Source organism: Tasmannia lanceolata, unplaced genomic scaffold, assembly GCF_043159265.1.
Source record: "Tasmannia lanceolata isolate RefF3 unplaced genomic scaffold, GAP_Taslan_0.1 ptg000003l, whole genome shotgun sequence".
In the NCBI taxonomy this organism is placed as follows: domain Eukaryota; kingdom Viridiplantae; phylum Streptophyta; class Magnoliopsida; order Canellales; family Winteraceae; genus Tasmannia; species Tasmannia lanceolata.
Genome location: NW_027518680.1, coordinates 19816575 through 19836851, shown reverse-complemented (window position 1 = coordinate 19836851; position 20277 = coordinate 19816575). Strand labels below are relative to the sequence as shown.

The 20277-nt window shown below is 40.1% G+C and overlaps 1 protein-coding gene across 1 annotated transcript; it reads right to left on the bottom strand.

Moving 5' to 3' along the window:
* Window positions 1–12269: 12269 nt before the first annotated feature.
* On the bottom strand, window positions 12270–19759 carry LOC143861828 (uncharacterized). Its single transcript, XM_077372769.1, has 3 exons — window positions 19649–19759; window positions 12569–15816; window positions 12270–12456 (listed from the first exon to the last, which is right to left on the bottom strand). Exons 2-3 carry the CDS (start codon window positions 15644–15646, stop codon window positions 12448–12450), a joined length of 3087 nt encoding a protein of 1028 aa, XP_077228884.1. The 5' UTR covers window positions 15647–15816; window positions 19649–19759; the 3' UTR covers window positions 12270–12447.
* Between the last annotated feature and the right edge of the window lie 518 nt (window positions 19760–20277).

Below are 20277 nucleotides of genomic sequence, written 5' to 3'. Positions count from 1 at the left end.
GTTCACAAACATATAACTGTTGTATACTGATTATTCATTGCTTGCTGTCTATTAGAATAAGAGAAGATAAGGTTTGAAGGAGCTAAAAAATGAAATGTGAATTAGAGGAGATTTGAAATAGGGCGATGAAGGCGCTAGCCCAAGCCCATCTTTAGAGGGATTTACCCGATCGTGATAGTCCCCCCTTCTTTCTTCTTTTCTTTCTATAAACTTGCATAGTCTTTAGAAACCTTTAGAATTTGTCCTTTCATTGCAAGGGCGATGAAGGAGTTATCCCAAGCCCATCTTTTAGGGTGATGTAAATATCATTTAATGTGTTTTTATAATCTGTTGGAAATTTAATATTTCTCTTTCATCTTATAGTTTTGAGTTAGATTCTGAAGATAAATGGATTATTCAGGTGTGATTATCTCAAAGCTTCTTATACTCATTCCTATTTATTTAAATAAATTGTTAATAGGAAGAAGGAGATCAGATGACTACTCTGTTCGATATTATCGACATGAATACTGTCTGATCTCAAGGCGGGATTAGAAATATTATCATGTGTATTTGATATCAGATGATTACTTTGGCATCATCTGATTTCATTGGAGTCCCCGTATTGGGGTTTGTGGTTGGTTTTGAAGTGTTTGATATTGTTTTTACTTTATTAGGCTATCCAGCGGCTGGTCTGGACTAATTAATGTTATTTATCATTTTATGATTACTATTAGATTGTATATTCTTCTTTGCTTAGCACTTGATTTATTCTTAGAATAAAATTTGCGATTATCTGGTAGCCTTTTCTTCTCTTTTTGATAGACTAACACAGTCTTATAGATTTCTGTTAAAATTCTTTGATATTAGAATTCCCTCTCGTTGCAAGGGCGATGAAGACGCTAGCCTAAGCCCATCCTTAGGGGACTCGCTTAGTCCAAGTAGCACTCCTCTCATTTATTTAAAGACTTGTCCAAGTCTTTATGGTGTGTATCCCCTAGAAATTAGAAATCCATTCATTGCAAGGGCAATGAAAGAGTTCTCTAGAGCCCTCTCAGAGAGACAGGCTATGTCTCAGACAGAGAAAGTTGTATCCTTTAGAGACAAGCTTTGTCTCATTAGTGAGTCTATCCTTAGGAGACATGCCATGTCTCATCAGCACCTCTCTTGGAGCTCATCTTTTTTGTTTAGGAGTCTCACCCAATCTCATTTTTCTTTCTAAACCTCATCTTTGTGCGTCTTTTGGTTTTGGGAGAACACCTTGCTCGGCTTGGCAACATACCCCTTACTCTTATGGGTATTGGGTTGCACATTTGTTGCACCCTAGGGCTAGGTAGCTGTCCGGCCTGGCTGGGTGTTTTTTACCTTTACCAAATATGCACAAGGTCTCTTTTTCCTTGTTAATATTTTTCTCTATCCTACCTATGTGTCTAATAGACTTACCCAGTCTCATTCTTTTACTAAACCTCCTCTTTGTGCATCATTTGGTTTTGGGAGAACATCCTACTCGGCTTGGCAACATACCCCTTACCCTTATGGGTATTGGGTTGCACATTTGTTGCACCCTAGGGCTAGGTAGCTGTCCGGCCCGGCTGGTGTGGGACCCGATCCCGCGAGAGGGGTGGGGGGCGCGAGCCGCCGCGCACTATCTCTTGGTCTCTCGTACCCACGCGATTGGCGTGTGCCTTTCATTATTGATTTTAATTCGTCTTTTATGTGAACTTGGGATCACTAAGACAATCCGAATTCCACACAAAAGAGACTGACAGAGTCGCCACCTAGATGTGGGATCTAGGACCCATAATTAACCAGAAATCTAGACTCGCTACCTGGTTACAAGAATGGAAGGTATGGGGATTTATCCACCATATGCACCATTCCTGCCCGATAATCGGTCTTCAATTCTAAAAGTTAACTCTTTTAAATTTATTTTAAATGGCTCATTCAACCCTATGTTAATGTGCGAACTAAGTGACATGCATCCTAAAATCTAGTTTCAATGGGAATCCTAAATGTGTATCTTGATTTATTAATTTGTCTGGGTTCAATCTAAGTGAAAGTTCTCCTAGAATTCTAATTTCATGGAAAGCCCTAAATGATTTGATTAAGCATTTATAAGAAAATTAATATCCAAAACACCACAATTTGTTGTGGTGCCGACTCGCGGGTGGTATGCCGTCAGACATCCAAGCTGCCTACGTACCCAAGCCTCACTGGGATCAGAGTCGACGTAGTTCGGTGCACCTAAGCTAAGCTACTTATGCCTAACTCAACTAGGACACCGACCTAGACAGAACTGACTGTTTCAACAGTTTTGAGAGAAGTTATTTAATTCAAGTTGAGGATTTTATTATCTTAGGATTTCATCTGAGATGCTATATGATTCTTATCTAAATGCAAGTTGTTCCTTAGACTAATGTAAGTTAACCTACACCATAGTTTACTAGGCTCGTCTTAAGGAAAGATTGGGCAACTAGTGTAACGAGACCTATGGCACGGTTGCTATACATAACAAACGTCCGTGATGAGGCTGGACTCCTAACTCTAGGACTCCCTAAAACCTAGGACACGACCTGACACCAGGGTTCCTAAATTGGGCTCTAATGTTTCTTAGATCGGAAACCATGATCCAATGGTTCCGAAAGATACAAGCTGAATCGATTTAAGTTCTTGAGGTTAACGAATTTCAGATTTTAAGGATTTTCAGTTTTTGGGCACTTAAGGAATACCAATGGTTCTAGGGTTCACCAATTTCGGCCCAGAATGGCATCCAAGGGAGGGAATCGTGCGCTCTTTCCTTGTGCAATTTAATACTTAGGTTATAGCATCTTATTGCCTGGCAGATCTCAGGATTTTCGTGGACAGTAACCTCGGAGCCAACAACATGCTATAGCTTAAATATTCAAATTGTCAAAGATCAAGTTGCAATTGGGATACGATTATGGATGCACTGGCCATTTTTCCAGGAAAATCTAAAGATCCTAAAATTTCCGTTTCAATGGATTAAGGAGTGAACATGTGACAGAATTTTAAAGTTCTTTAGGAATTTTTATATGATTTTCAATTAATTTCGAATTTTCCATGGATTTTATCAATTTTAAGCATATGAGTGGTTTTACAAGTGAAATTATTGCAAACAAATTCGAAATGAGTTGAAATTTTTACAGCAGCAATATGGGAATGTATGTAGCTTACTGTATGAGTTTTGCAGATTTTTACATTAATTTCACATTTAATCTGGATTAAACAATTAAATGACCAGATTGCACAATTAACACAGAAACTAGTAGAAATATAAATCTAAATTCTATGAAATTTCTACAGAAATAAAATATGAATATAAATAGCATGCAGTGAGATTTTCATGAATTTTAGAAATTATTTACTACTGACTTCGGATTTTTCAATTTTCAGCCCAGATTATGAATTAACACTACACCACACATGAAACAAGATCCAAATCACTTGAAACTTTTACAGAAGAAAGAAATGTGAAATATAAGACTTATGTAAAAAATGTTATGAATTTTAATGATGATCTGATGTTAGTAAAAATTCTCCCAAAATCTGATAATTTTCAAAGAAAGCATAAAATAATAACCAAACAAAGTCCAAAATTTATGAAAAACTCATGGTAGAATGTATTAGTACCATATTAGTTTTCCATGAAGTTTCATTAATTTTGGAATCCGTTTAATATATATTTTATTTTTCTTGGTCAAAAAGATATTTTTGAAGAGTTTTCTATTTTTAAAACACGCTTTTCGAGAAAATTATGATTTCGGAAAACATCCTCCAACCTTGTTCCGATGTGATGAACACAAGAAAAATTTAAAATTCCAAAAAATAGATCATCCTGAGATGACTATTTTTTCGAATTTCATAATTTCTCAGCCCATATTTTAAATAAAATACCACTCTTCACTCAAACTCGAAAGAACTGTTGATCCAATGCCCGATCTGATCCGATAGTTATGGTACTCTATTTAGATCAAATATTGTATTAACTTTCGGGATGAAACGGATTTGGAAAGCTTACGCAGATCATGACTTTAAGCACACGCAATTAATATTCAATTAAATTCAATTAAATGCTTAAAAATCATGTAAAATACATAAAAAATACCAAACGATCCTGAAAAATCCGAGAACAGTGTACTTACCTCTGATGGAGTCTTCGCCGAATCCGAAAGCCGCGGAGTCCGAAAAACCTCGCCGTTGTACGATTCGCCTTGCTTTCTTCTTCTTCTCTTTTTCTTTGCTTTTTATTAGATGAGCCACACTCTTTTTTTCTCCCCCTTGTTTTTGAGAATACAAGCCATATTTATAGCTGCATATAGGAACACTATTTGAGATAAAAAGACATTTTTAATAGCCATCATAAATGACTAAATTTTAAACATGTGTGGTATTGGTAGCCACCATGGGTGACCATGACCAACCACCATAGATGACCATGACTAGCCATCATTGATGACCAAGGAAAGAAGGGAGAGAGAGAGAGAGGGGCCTCCAAAAAAGATTAAATTTTTTTCTTTTGTTGACTTTGGTGTGGGAACATGAGGTGTGGGAACATGAATGGCAACTTTGGAAACAATATAGTTTCTTCCCTGGTGGGTCCCACTTATATTGCATGTGTATGGTTGTAATAATTAGAAATTACTATTTTCCATATGAGAACACATGGGCTGCTGTTGTGTAGAGAACAAGCTTGCACGTAAATGCAAATCCAAGTGGGTCCCATTTTTCTCAAGCTTGCACGAATTGGTCAAGGCACTCCTCCAAAAATTCCACTTGTCCAATTGATATGTGTAGCCAAATCATTTCCTCAATATAATCCGGATCTTCCAATTAATGGGCCACAATGATAATTGACCATGCTTTCTAATTTATTCCATAATTTGATCCAAACCGTTCATTTAATGGGTAAGGGGGAAAGAGAAAGAAACGACCAAGGGAATCCAACAAGGGAAGTGAACTAACCAAATATGGGGGTGGTTTTACCAAAAATAAATTTCGATTTCCTCCCTCTTGCTTTGTTGATTTCAATCTCAACCATTGAATTTAGGAATTTCACTCTTCTTTGTTCTTTATCTAACCTTTGAAATGCTTGAAACTTTCAAAGAAAAATAACGGTGTGACGTTTTCAACTTGGACCCAAAAAGAATTCTTAAATATTTGGCCTACTAAGATATCTTGAAAATTTTGGATTTTCTTCTTTGATCTTGACCATCCAAATTGGAACCCACACACAATTTTCTACTTAGATTGTTCCACAATTGCAATTTTTCGTAAAATTTCATCCTTTTAGCATATTTTCCTCGGAATTCCCTCAATATAAACCTGAAATACCAGAAACAAAGAAAATACCTTAGTAGTACGGCTTTAAATGAGAAAAATAAATGCGCTCATCAACATGTTCATGGTGGGCCCACTTAGTGGGTACAAACTCTCTCTCGCCTGGCTAATATAACCATTCTCAACACTTGGCGAAAAGAAAATGCGGAACATTGCAGAATAGATCGGAACGATTGAGAAAGCATAAGGGACGAACACGGGAATGAAAAACACTAGACTCCGACAACATCACACTAACTTCTTTGTTGATTAAAACGAATCAAAATGGGGTGTCTACAATAGCGAACTTGGGTCCGATCAAAATGGGGTGTCTACAGATGCCCCTCTTTGGCAGAGCGTGTGTAACACGCGAATGGCAAAGCTGAACAGACGACACATTTTGACTGACCCAAAAGCAAAGCAAATTTTTGGGTTCTCGGGTTCTAAGGGTGGTATTCACAAGGGCACACAACAAAGTAACATTAAGAGAGTCTTAAACAACAAGCAAATGGGAGATAACCTCTCACCGACCCGTAACTCGGCAATCACGACATCTCAATGAGATGGCTTCTCTCTAATACTCACAACTCAACTATTTAAATCAATACGCAAAGACTCTATTAAAGCAAACACAAACATACTCTGTTAAAATAAAGCTTTTAAGAAAACGAACCCAATGAAATTACCTCAAAGAAAGCAGACCACTATCGATGCAGACGTAAATCAACCCTTCAAAGAATATCAAATCAAATTACTCAAAGAGTATGTAACACTCATAGAGTCTCAAATCAAACACTCAGAGAGCTTCAAACACATAGAAATCTTTATACTCAAAGAGCCTCAACTACCCGAAGAGTCTGTAACACTCAAAGGGCCTTAACTACTCAAAGAGTCTCAAATTAACGCAAAACATTTATACTCAAAAAGTCTCAACTACCCGAAGAGTCTGTAACACTCAAAGGGCCTTAACTACTCAAAGAGTCTCAAATTAACAAAGATCATTTATACTCAAAAAGTCTCAACTACCCGAAGAGTCTATAACACTCAAAGGATCTCAACTACTCAAAGAGTCTCAAATACATCACAAAAACATTTATACTCAAAGAGTCTCAACTAACACTCAAAGGATCTCAACTACTCAAAGAGTCTCAAATCAACAAAGATCATTTATACTCAAAAAGTCTCAACTACCCGAAGAGTCTGTAACACTCGAAGGGTCTCAACTACTCAAGGAGTCTCAAATCATGGCGAGACATTTATACTCAAAGAGTCTCAACTACCCGAAGAGTCTGTAACACTCAAAGGGTCTCAACTACTCAAAGAGTCTCAAATCAACACAAAAAACATTTATACTCAAAGAGCCTCAACTACCCGAAGAGTCTGTAACACTCAAAGGGTCTCAACTACTCAAAGAGTCTCAAATCAACACAAAAAAACATTTATACTCAAAGAGCCTCAACTACCCGAAGAGTCTGTAACACTCGAAGGGTCTCAACTACTCAAAGAGTCTCAAAACATTTATACTCAAAGAGTCTCAACTACCCGAAGAGTCTGTAACACTCGAAGGGTCTCAACTACTCAAAGAGTCTCAAATCAACACAAAACATTTATACTCAAAGAGTCTCAACTACCCGAAGAGTCTGTAACACTCGAAGGGTCTCAACTACTCAAAGAGTCTCACATCAACAAAGGAATTGCTAAATTATCTCATAAGACCCCAGATTTATATGCCCGTGGTGTAACACGGTTCCATATAAATCCAGATTTGTATGCCCGTCATGCAACACGGATCCATACAAACCCCCTCGCAGGTATGCCTGACTCCCAACTTGTTAGGTAGGGACACACTGCGGACCCTTAAAAAGTCCCAAATGCCACGCTCAAAGAGTCATTCTTCTTCTTCTTATTATTATTATTATTATTATTTTTTAGAGATTGAAGCTTTACCAAAGCAACACGAACCAAATACTCGACAGGAGAGCTTGAACCAAAAGAGCGTGTTCAAACTCTCTAGTCTCTTTTTGAGGAGAATGTCCATTTCAAATATCAATGTGTATTTGACATCTTTTATGTCGTGAGTCATAAAAGATGCCCCTAGTATGATTACTTCCATAACAAAATTCATTTGGAGAGCAACACAAGAAAAATGGGCCAAAGGCTTTCATTAATGTACACTTGGGGTTACAAACTTTTCTGATGAACACTTGGGCTTATAAGGCTCTTAAAAATACAAGAACATGGTTCTGCTCAAAATCCTGCTTCATCACTGCCATCTGCTAACGTTGGAACTGGGCTAAAAAGCCTATCAATCTTCCGAACTCTGCTCTGCTTTGTACTTGTTCACAAGAGCCACAAATTCTCTGCTTCTCCTGAGAGTTCTGCTTTACCTTTTATTTTTCTTGCCACTCCGGCTTGGGGAGGGATTTTAACTAAACAGGATTCTGACAACTGACCTCGACTCAACAAGGAAACACTTTGACAAACCACGAACGAGACAACTGACGAACACACGACTCGAACATTAAGAGAGACTGAAATCTGCTTCTTAGTCTGATAAGATTTTATTTTTATTTTTATTTTTTTTAAAATGGTAAAAGTCAACCACTCTTGGAATCTTTTGAATACCGCGTTTAAAGGTACTTCAACCCCCTTTTTGGTATTTTCGTCCTGGCTATTATCCCTTTAGATTGCTCGGTTTCAACCTCTCTAACTCAAAGAGTATCAGAAGAAGTCTTGATGGCGCCTACTTAGACTTTGAGAAGGTGCCAAAGAAGCTGAAAGTTAAGCTGGCTTTTAAAGCTCTGCCATCTCCTCATGAAGTCACTGCCATGACCAAATCGCCTTTTCAGGTTTTCGATTCGGCGGACCGCATGCCTTAATATTTGCCTGGACTGTCTGCCCTTGCAGATTTTCCATCCAGCAGGCTCAGTACCCTGATTTTTGCCTAAGCCGCCCTTTCGGGTTTTCAGCTTAGCGGGTGAATGATCCTAACTTTTGCCTAGACCGCCCTTGTGGGTTTTCAGTCTAGCGGGTCTAAGACTCCATCATTTTTCTTTATTTCTGTTTCTCTACAAACCTGGGCCTGAGTACACTAGAAGGACTTTCGGGTAGGCTTAGGTTCAAACCGGTTAGAATTTGGTATGTTTGCATGTATTTTGACCGAATCTGGATCCTCCAGACTGCCTACGTATCCCCAAAGAAATTGGGAATCAGGTCACGTGTAGTTCGGACGTAAAATCTTTTATGACGAAAGTCATAAAAGATGCCCCTGGTTTAAGTTTAACAAATAAATTTTAACTTTCTTTCGGCTCAAAGGTTCTTTTAGCAAAAGGGGGTTTCATCATTCATTCTTTTCTAGGCCCAAAGGGTTTGCAAATAGTTTAAAATATTTGGGTATGGCTTGAAGCTTAAATCGTCCAAGGATGGCCTCCTAGTGTATTTAAGCATAATATTTCTTTAATTGATCCAGGTTTGTAGGTTCATTTAATTTTTCTCCATTTTCATTGAGGAGTCTTACGGCTTTTCCAGGCAGGACTTCATCAACAATGTAAGGACCAGACCAGTTTGGCCTGAATTTTCCTCTTGGGTCAAATACCGGTGCCCTGTAGGACTTCAATACAAGATCTCCAGGCTTCAAATCTCGGACACGAACCTTCTTATTGAAAGCTCTCTCAATCCGTCTCTGATATCCCTGGATATGATACAAGGCTCTCAGCCTCTTCTCATCTATCATCTGTAGCTCATTGTGTCTGGCCTTTGCCCATTCTGACTCTGGCAGATCGGCCTCCACCATCACTCTCAAAGAGGGGATTCTTAACTCAACAGGGAGAACAGCCTCCATTCCGTACACCAAAGAATACGGAGTCACGCCTGTTGAAGACCTGATTGATGTTCTATAAGCCCATAAGGCATAAGGAAGTTTGTTCGACCAGTCCTTATATGTCTCAGTCATCTTACTGATAATGACTTTGATGTTCTTATTTGCTGCTTCAACGGCCCCATTCGTCTGCGGCCTGTAAGGAGACGACTTGTGATGCCTTATCTTGAACTCTTCACACAGGTGTAACACCTCTTTCTTGAAATGTGATCCATTATCTGAAATCAACTCGTGAGGTACTCCGTATCTGCAAATTATATTGGTACGGATGAACTTCGCAACTGTGTTCGAAGTGATGGAAGCATAAGATGCAGCCTCTATCCACTTTGTGAAATAATCAATAGCCACCAGAATGTACTCATGTCCGCTCGAGGATCTCGGATAAATCTTCCCAATGATGTCTATTCCCCATACCGAAAACGGCCACGGCGAAGTCAGGGAGTGCAACTCCGAAGGAGGAACATGAATAAGATTCGCATAGACTTGACACTTATGGCATTTTTTTACAAATGCGAAGCAGTCTGTTTCCATTGTAGGCCAATAGAATCCAAGTCTAAGGATCTTTCTAGATAGCATCTTCCCGTTCATATGAGGTCCACAAACACCCTCATGAGTCTGCTCAATAAGCTCCGCAGCTTTATCTTCATCAACACAAAGGAGTTGTATGCCATCAAATGACCTTCTATACAGCTCTTCACCGCAAATGATGAAATTCGCAGATAACTTCTGGAGAGTTTTCCTTTCCTTGCTTGAAGCTTCCGGAGGATGACCCTTGCCTGAAATGAGGTTTCTGATATCTGTGTACCAAGGCTTCCCATCTGGACATCTAGCTGAAATCTCTATAGCATTTACGTGCGCAGGTGCCCATTGCAGTCTGATGGCTAACGGTTGAACTTCCATTGTAGCGGAGATATCTAACATCGAGGCCAAAGTGGCCAAAGCATCAGCAAAATGATTTCTGGTCCTTGATAAGTGAGTAAATGTGACGCTCTTGAATTTCTGGACTAGAGATTCCAAATACATATTATAAGGGATCAATCTATCTTCTCGAGTTTTCCATTGCCCATTAATCTGGTAAATGATCAGGATGGAATCCCCGAACACATCAATATCTTGAATCTGCAAAGCTAAGGCTGCTTCAAGTCCGGCAATACAGGCTTCGTACTCTGCCATGTTGTTGGTGCACTCGAACTGCAACTTGATGGAGATAGGAATGTATTCTTTCTTCGGGGAGACCAAGACTGCACCTACTCCTTGCCCACGACTGTTTACGGCTCCATCAAAGTACATTAACCACTTGGTGCTGAGAACCTCTTCTTCTTCGATATCCATAATTTCTTCATCAGGGAATTCGGCTTTTAGAACAGCATTCTCCTCAACTGGAGCATCGGCCAATTGTTCAGCTATAACCCGCCCCTTAACTGATTTCTGAGCGACATAAGTGATGTCGAACTCAGACAATAACAATAACCACCTTGCAGTCCTTCCTGTAAGGGCAGGTTTCTCAAACAAGTACTTTAGAGGGTCCATTCGTGAAAGCAGAAGAACCTTGTTTGAAAGCAAATAATGTCTAAGCCTCTGGGTTGCCCAAACTAATGCGAGACAAGTCTTCTCCAAAACAGTGTATTTTAATTCATACTCTAGCATCTTCTTGCTGATGTAGTAAATGGGTCTTTCTTTCTTAGACTCAAGATCCTGCTGAGCAAGCATGCAACCCATCGCTGTATCCGTGATAGATAAGTACAACAGCAACGGTTGGCCTGGAATAACTGGCGAAAGAACAGGGGGCAATGATAGGCATTGCTTAACCTTTTCAAAAGCCTCCTGGCACTCTTCATTCCACTTGTTCGAGGAATTCTTCTTCAGAAGCTTGAAAATGGGTTCACACGTCATCGTCAGATGTGCTATGAACCGTCTCAGATACTGAACTTTGCCAAGGAAACCTCGGATCTGCCTTTCTGTCGTCGGCGGCTGCATTTCTTGAATCGCCTTGATCTTTTGCGGGTCCACTTCGATCCCTCTTTCGCTGACCATAAACCCCAAGAGTTTTCCTGACGTAACGCCAAATACACATTTACTCGGGTTCAGACGAAGCTGATACTTCCTGATCCGCTCAAAAAACTTTCTCAGGGCAACAGTGTGCTCAGGCCGAGTCTTCCCCTTTACGATCATGTCATCAACGTAAACTTCAACCTCTTTGTGAATCATATCATGAAGAAGAGTCGTGGCAGCTCTTTGATATGTAGCACCAGCATTTTTCAAGCCAAACGGCATCACTCTATAGCAATATGTACCCCACTGAGTGATGAACGCTATCTTCAACATGTCTTCAGGTGCCATTTTAATCTGATTGTACCCTGAGAATCCGTCCATAAAGGATAAAAGAGCATGTCCAGCAGTGTTATCCACCAGGAGATCAATGCTTGGAAGAGGAAAGTCATCTTTAGGACTTGCTTTGTTTAAATCTCTAAAATCAACACACATTCTGACTTTCCCGTCCTTTTTGGGCACCGGTACTATGTTAGCGAGCCATTCAGGATATTCCACCACCTGGATGAATTTTACTTCTAACAATTTCTTCACTTCTTCATAGACTTTCAACTCCCATTCTGTTTTGAGCTTTCGGAGTTTTTGCTTCTTTGGCTTAGCACCAAGGATTAAGGGTAATCTGTGCTGGACGATTTCCTCACTTAATCCTGGCATATCATCGTAAGACCAAGCAAAAACTTCTTTGAACTCTTTAAGCAGGGTGATCAATCCCTCACGTTCTTCAGGAGATAAAGTTTTGCCGATCTTTATTTCCTGAATTGAGGTTTCATCACCAATGTTCACAGTTTCAACTTCCTCATCAAGTGGTTTTGCTCGGCGACTCTCCTCCTGTTGGATCATATGTCTGATTTCAGGGGGAGTTTCGTCGGCATCCTCATCAGAGGGGGAGTCTTGATTGTTATTTTTAAGATTATCAGATTTTAGAGCAGATTCAGCAGATGAAATAGAGACAGGAATGTACTCAAAAGAAGAATCCTTCATTTCATTGGAATTTGAATCATATACATCAACAGACGAATTACCCTCATCGGGGGGTACAATGAACTTTGGACTCATTTTTACAGACTCGATGGAAATGTTGACACCTGCGTCAACTGACTCAGGACTATAAAAGGAAACAGCAACAGATGCTTTATTATGAACAGACTCCAACTCAATCTCGCTTGAAAAGGAAGAAACGTCGCCGATCTCAGGTGAATGGTCATCTATGGTACCTGCATCAAAAGACTCATTAGAAGATATAGACTCTGAATCAAACCCGGAGACTGACACGTATTTATGGACGACTGACTTTTCTGAAGGGATTCGTTTGTACTGGAAAATAACCTGGGGTAGGACTTGAGAAGTCCAGTTAGTCAGAGGTTCCTCAGCCGGGGTGATAAGACGAGTTGGGTCCAGTATCAGCGGGCTCCTGCCAATCACGGCCACAGTCTGTGACCCTTCTTGAAAAAGTGAATTCAGAAGACTCGGCTCTATGTGCTCTGTCCAATCAGCCTCAGACTCTGTCTCTACAATCTGCATACCCACTGGCTCATCTTCTAGCTCAAGATCGAAGAAAATCTCAAACCCCGGAAGCATTTGCCCTGTGCTCTCATCCAACCAAAACTCTGCAAAGCCACAGAAAGGAAAGGCTGCGCCTTCTTTTCGGAATCGGCCGTTCATTTTCAAATCAATGGGTGCCATTGGTAACCCCAAGCCCCGACGACGGTTTTCTGCCCATTTCAGCATCAACTGCTTCATCTCTACAATTTCCTTCTTTGTAGGCTTGTAACCCAGTCCGAACAAACCATTGAATGTTTTGAACACAGGAAACTCGGTCAAACCCTGATGATATTTGCCTAACCCGGCGCCTGGCATATAGCCCTGTCGGCGAATCATTCTGATGACATTCGAATTCGTACTGGTCAGGAAACAAATTTCCTCATTCAAAGCCTCTTTGAAAGTGATCGTAGTCACCTCTAGTGAAAACCCCGTCAAATTGATATCTTCGGATCTTTCCCCAGTTATGTCCGGAGTGATCTGCCCTATCTCGAGATCAGGATCCCCCTTTACCGTTATCACTCTGTTCCTGCGAATGAACTTCAGTTTTTGGTGGAGAGTAGACGGAACAACCCCGACCTTGTGCATCCAAGGACGGCCAAGCAACAGTAAGAATGAAGCTTTAATATCTAAGACTTGAAATTCTACCTCAAAGTCTTCTCCGCCAATCTGTATCTCAGTGACCAAAGTCCCGATTACATCTCGGCGAGTGCCATCATATGCTAGAATACCCTGCTCGGATGGAATAAAATTCTCAGGACTGAACCCCAGGGTTGCTGCGGTGCTTAATGGGCAAACATTCAGTGCAGAGCCGTTATCAACCAACACCTCTGGCACCTTCTTCTTGTTACAGAAGACTGTGATTTTAAGAGGCTTAGTATGGTCTCGGCCCTCAGGAGGTAAATCGTCATCAGCGAATGACAATGTTTTCGCAGCTCTGGCCATGGCTACGAGACTGACAAGCTCGTCAGGTGAGGTATTAACAGAAACTTGTGCTGCATTAAGCTCTTGAAGGACTAGCTTTCTGTGCTTCGATGAGGCCATTAGTAAACCCCATACCGAGATATTAGCCTGAGTCTTTTTCAGCTGCTTTAACAGGCTCTCATCTTCTTCGTCTGCGCTCACTTTATTCTGCCTCTGATTTTCTGAGTTTCTTGCAACCCCTGCCGGGTTTTCTACACTCAATTCTGGTGGTTTGAACACTCGCCCACCTCGGGTCATGTGACGCATCTCGTTACACTGATCATCCAGCAACAGCAGTTCGTCTTCGTCCGTTCTGAAAACATAAGGTGCATTACTGACATCCTCTTCAAAGTCCTCCATCCTTAGAACATAGGTGGCTTCCTTTGCTTCTTCCAGACCAACATTCTGAAGCGCATATGACTGGGCTGAAGATGACTCAGTGAGTTCAGCATCGTCAAACGACAGCACATAAGGTTCTTTTTCTCTGAATTCTCTGAGCTCTTCATCGTCAAACTTCAAAACATATGTTTTATCAGATGTAATAGCGCAAATGAGAGTAGAGGGATCAAGGATGGGCTCATCTACAAAGATAGCGTTTGTAGTGGGAGGAGCAACAGCACGGTGGTTGGGGAGAGGATTCTGAGTGATATTCGGCCTTTCAACTGCAAGCTCATCTTTATCGATCATGTTCTGAATCGCGTGCTTCAAGGCCAAACAGTTCTCAGTCATGTGTCCCGGGCCCCTGTGATATTCACAGTATTGATCCCTTCTCCAGTTTCCGGGCAGCGGATTAGGTACAGGTTTGACATCCGGAAGTCTGATCTTCTTGTCTCTGATCAACTTCTTAAGTATCATGGGCAGTGGAAATGGTAATGGGTCAAACTGCCTGAACTGCTTCGTCACCATTGGTCTAACAACTTCATCAACAGGCTTGGCCACTGGTCTGGTATAACTGACTGCTTGTACTTCCTTCGGTTGGATCATAGGCCTCTTCCCCTCTCGGACATCAGATAGCGTTTTGGCTCGGAGGCCCTTAGCAATAGCATCCTCGATCTGGGTGCCGGTCTTAATCAAATGATCGAAATTCTGATAGTGCTGCGGCGCCATGAAGTGAAAGTACTGCGGGGACAAGCTCTTGAGGACCAACTTTATCTGGTCTTCCTCTGACATTCTATGGCTCAGTTGGGCAGACTTGCGCCTCCAGCGCCTAATGAAAGATGTGAATGTCTCCTGAGGATTCTGCTTCAACAGCTTCAGATCTCTTTTAGTGACCTCGATCCCTTCCTCCATGGAGAATTGTTCTACGAATCGGTTAGAGATTTCTTCTAATGTCCTAATCTCTTCTGGTTTCAACCTCAAAAACCATCTTTTGGCTACCCCTATAAGAGACATAGGAAACAAATGAGCCATCTGCTCTCGACTTAAGCCATGCTGCTGGGAAAGAGTGATGAACCATCTGACGTGGTTTCTCGGACACCCAGTTCCATCATATTTGTCATAGTCTGGTGCCTTGAACTTAGGCGGGAATATGGCATTAGGGGACACCAGAAATTCAGAAATATCGAATCCCTTGGACGCTTGAACCTTCATGCTCTCAATGTCACGAGCCATCTTCTCATACTTATCGAACAACTCATTCTCCTTGTTAACCGGAGGGACAAAGTATTCCCCAGCATATTGCTCATCTTCTAGATCGATCTCTACGGGAGAGATGACTGGTCTGGTGAGGTTAGGAGATGTGGCCGGAGGAGGCTGAATGGTGGGATCTTTAGAAGTAGAGACCTTTTGAGTACTCTGGTCTTTTAGATGAGTCACCTCATCTTTCAACCCTGCTATATCTCGACACATATTTCTCAACATTTCCTGTATAGTTATCATGGGGTCCACTGGATCATTAGCCATTTGGTTGACTTCAAAAGAACCTGACAACTCTGGTGAAGATGGTAAAGGTGCTGTTGGTGACACAGTGGGATCAAAATGACGAACAAGTCTAGACACTGAGGTAGGTCTAGACCAGGTAGGTTTAGCTTGGGTGCCCTTTTTTGAAGCGATGGTTGCTATCTTTCAGAATCCTGATTGGAAGTTAACATACTAGATCAATAATCATGAGATAAAGATTCTGAACAAATAGAGAAAAGAGTAATCTTGAAATACATCAACGGGTATGTTAATTTGGAAAGAATCCTCAATCTATTCCTTAAGGTGTTCTTTGGGTATAACCGTTCTTCTTTTGGGAATGAAAGAGTCAGGAACGATAAACATCCTTAATCAAAATAAGTTTCGATCTCAACAACGATCATGCACTCAAAGAATACAGGTGAGATCAAACTTTTTCATCAATGATTTCGATATGATCCAGGGGTAAAAGATATATGATAAACATTGGATCAATCAATGGCTCAGATAATAGACCATGGCCATAAGAATGACAAAAGTAGGGTCAAGGACCAGATCTAAAATCTGAATGATGGATATCAACAACAAGATGAGATCAAGATGAGATGAGATAGCATAAGATTGCTTTCAACAGATGGATCATGAATGAGTAATCCTATGAGATCTTTGGAAATGAATGGGATTTACATCCTAACCCCAAAGGAAAAGTTTTTTAATCTTCGCACATTTTATCAGTGTTACCTGAAGGCATCAATCCTAACCCTAATCTAGCGGAGTGGAGAGAGGATCTCGACTCATGACTTTGTTTGTGTACCTAGGACCGATCGTAGCCATTGAAAGATGGACTACGGCCTAATCTAGACACAAATGGGTAGGATATCCTAAACTAGGCTCACACACACAATTGGGTAAGATATCCTAAACTAGGCTCACACACGTGATGCACATGTGTTCGTATACTACATGCATGTGTGGGTTAATCTAGGGGTAAGGCCAAGAGTTCCCTTAGCGCGAATCCATGTTCGATATACTGTACCAGTGTCCGGCGTATCAGTACGTGAACAAGAGATCCGTTTACGTACCATAAAGGTACTAGGCTAAGGGTGGAATGCTTCTCTAGCACAGAGGCACCAGGTGATGAAATCCCAGTCAACCATGCTAGATAACACTCCGGGTTCCTAAAATAGGACGTGTGTGCATGTGAGATGCAGGGGTTTAGATGAAAGTGATGTAAGTGTGTGCAATAAGTTCGCGCAATCTATGATGCCTTCAGGTTTTGTTAGATTAAGTTTGAGTAAATGTGATGAGAAAATAAAGCATACAAACTAATCTAACAAGCATAAAAGAGATAGAGTTTTCATGAGCCAGTTGAAATAGATTCAAATGAGTTATCCTTTGGAATTGTAATGAAGTTAGGTTGTCCCCAGCAGAGTCGCCAGTCTGTGGGACCCGATCCCGCGAGAGGGGTGGGGGGCGCGAGCCGCCGCGCACTATCTCTTGGTCTCTCGTACCCACGCGATTGGCGTGTGCCTTTCATTATTGATTTTAATTCGTCTTTTATGTGAACTTGGGATCACTAAGACAATCCGAATTCCACACAAAAGAGACTGACAGAGTCGCCACCTAGATGTGGGATCTAGGACCCATAATTAACCAGAAATCTAGACTCGCTACCTGGTTACAAGAATGGAAGGTATGGGGATTTATCCACCATATGCACCATTCCTGCCCGATAATCGGTCTTCAATTCTAAAAGTTAACTCTTTTAAATTTATTTTAAATGGCTCATTCAACCCTATGTTAATGTGCGAACTAAGTGACATGCATCCTAAAATCTAGTTTCAATGGGAATCCTAAATGTGTATCTTGATTTATTAATTTGTCTGGGTTCAATCTAAGTGAAAGTTCTCCTAGAATTCTAATTTCATGGAAAGCCCTAAATGATTTGATTAAGCATTTATAAGAAAATTAATATCCAAAACACCACAATTTGTTGTGGTGCCGACTCGCGGGTGGTATGCCGTCAGACATCCAAGCTGCCTACGTACCCAAGCCTCACTGGGATCAGAGTCGACGTAGTTCGGTGCACCTAAGCTAAGCTACTTATGCCTAACTCAACTAGGACACCGACCTAGACAGAACTGACTGTTTCAACAGTTTTGAGAGAAGTTATTTAATTCAAGTTGAGGATTTTATTATCTTAGGATTTCATCTGAGATGCTATATGATTCTTATCTAAATGCAAGTTGTTCCTTAGACTAATGTAAGTTAACCTACACCATAGTTTACTAGGCTCGTCTTAAGGAAAGATTGGGCAACTAGTGTAACGAGACCTATGGCACGGTTGCTATACATAACAAACGTCCGTGATGAGGCTGGACTCCTAACTCTAGGACTCCCTAAAACCTAGGACACGACCTGACACCAGGGTTCCTAAATTGGGCTCTAATGTTTCTTAGATCGGAAACCATGATCCAATGGTTCCGAAAGATACAAGCTGAATCGATTTAAGTTCTTGAGGTTAACGAATTTCAGATTTTAAGGATTTTCAGTTTTTGGGCACTTAAGGAATACCAATGGTTCTAGGGTTCACCAATTTCGGCCCAGAATGGCATCCAAGGGAGGGAATCGTGCGCTCTTTCCTTGTGCAATTTAATACTTAGGTTATAGCATCTTATTGCCTGGCAGATCTCAGGATTTTCGTGGACAGTAACCTCGGAGCCAACAACATGCTATAGCTTAAATATTCAAATTGTCAAAGATCAAGTTGCAATTGGGATACGATTATGGATGCACTGGCCATTTTTCCAGGAAAATCTAAAGATCCTAAAATTTCCGTTTCAATGGATTAAGGAGTGAACATGTGACAGAATTTTAAAGTTCTTTAGGAATTTTTATATGATTTTCAATTAATTTCGAATTTTCCATGGATTTTATCAATTTTAAGCATATGAGTGGTTTTACAAGTGAAATTATTGCAAACAAATTCGAAATGAGTTGAAATTTTTACAGCAGCAATATGGGAATGTATGTAGCTTACTGTATGAGTTTTGCAGATTTTTACATTAATTTCACATTTAATCTGGATTAAACAATTAAATGACCAGATTGCACAATTAACACAGAAACTAGTAGAAATATAAATCTAAATTCTATGAAATTTCTACAGAAATAAAATATGAATATAAATAGCATGCAGTGAGATTTTCATGAATTTTAGAAATTATTTACTACTGACTTCGGATTTTTCAATTTTCAGCCCAGATTATGAATTAACACTACACCACACATGAAACAAGATCCAAATCACTTGAAACTTTTACAGAAGAAAGAAATGTGAAATATAAGACTTATGTAAAAAATGTTATGAATTTTAATGATGATCTGATGTTAGTAAAAATTCTCCCAAAATCTGATAATTTTCAAAGAAAGCATAAAATAATAACCAAACAAAGTCCAAAATTTATGAAAAACTCATGGTAGAATGTATTAGTACCATATTAGTTTTCCATGAAGTTTCATTAATTTTGGAATCCGTTTAATATATATTTTATTTTTCTTGGTCAAAAAGATATTTTTGAAGAGTTTTCTATTTTTAAAACACGCTTTTCGAGAAAATTATGATTTCGGAAAACATCCTCCAACCTTGTTCCGATGTGATGAACACAAGAAAAATTTAAAATTCCAAAAAATAGATCATCCTGAGATGACTATTTTTTCGAATTTCATAATTTCTCAGCCCATATTTTAAATAAAATACCACTCTTCACTCAAACTCGAAAGAACTGTTGATCCAATGCCCGATCTGATCCGATAGTTATGGTACTCTATTTAGATCAAATATTGTATTAACTTTCGGGATGAAACGGATTTGGAAAGCTTACGCAGATCATGACTTTAAGCACACGCAATTAATATTCAATTAAATTCAATTAAATGCTTAAAAATCATGTAAAATACATAAAAAATACCAAACGATCCTGAAAAATCCGAGAACAGTGTACTTACCTCTGATGGAGTCTTCGCCGAATCCGAAAGCCGCGGAGTCCGAAAAACCTCGCCGTTGTACGATTCGCCTTGCTTTCTTCTTCTTCTCTTTTTCTTTGCTTTTTATTAGATGAGCCACACTCTTTTTTTCTCCCCCTTGTTTTTGAGAATACAAGCCATATTTATAGCTGCATATAGGAACACTATTTGAGATAAAAAGACATTTTTAATAGCCATCATAAATGACTAAATTTTAAACATGTGTGGTATTGGTAGCCACCATGGGTGACCATGACCAACCACCATAGATGACCATGACTAGCCATCATTGATGACCAAGGAAAGAAGGGAGAGAGAGAGAGAGGGGCCTCCAAAAAAGATTAAATTTTTTTCTTTTGTTGACTTTGGTGTGGGAACATGAGGTGTGGGAACATGAATGGCAACTTTGGAAACAATATAGTTTCTTCCCTGGTGGGTCCCACTTATATTGCATGTGTATGGTTGTAATAATTAGAAATTACTATTTTCCATATGAGAACACATGGGCTGCTGTTGTGTAGAGAACAAGCTTGCACGTAAATGCAAATCCAAGTGGGTCCCATTTTTCTCAAGCTTGCACGAATTGGTCAAGGCACTCCTCCAAAAATTCC

What these genes read in the sequence shown, in the direction of transcription:
- LOC143861828 (XM_077372769.1), bottom strand. Translation starts at nt 15,646, where the DNA reads ATGGCTAATGATCCAGTGGACCCCATGATAACTATACAGGAAATGTTG.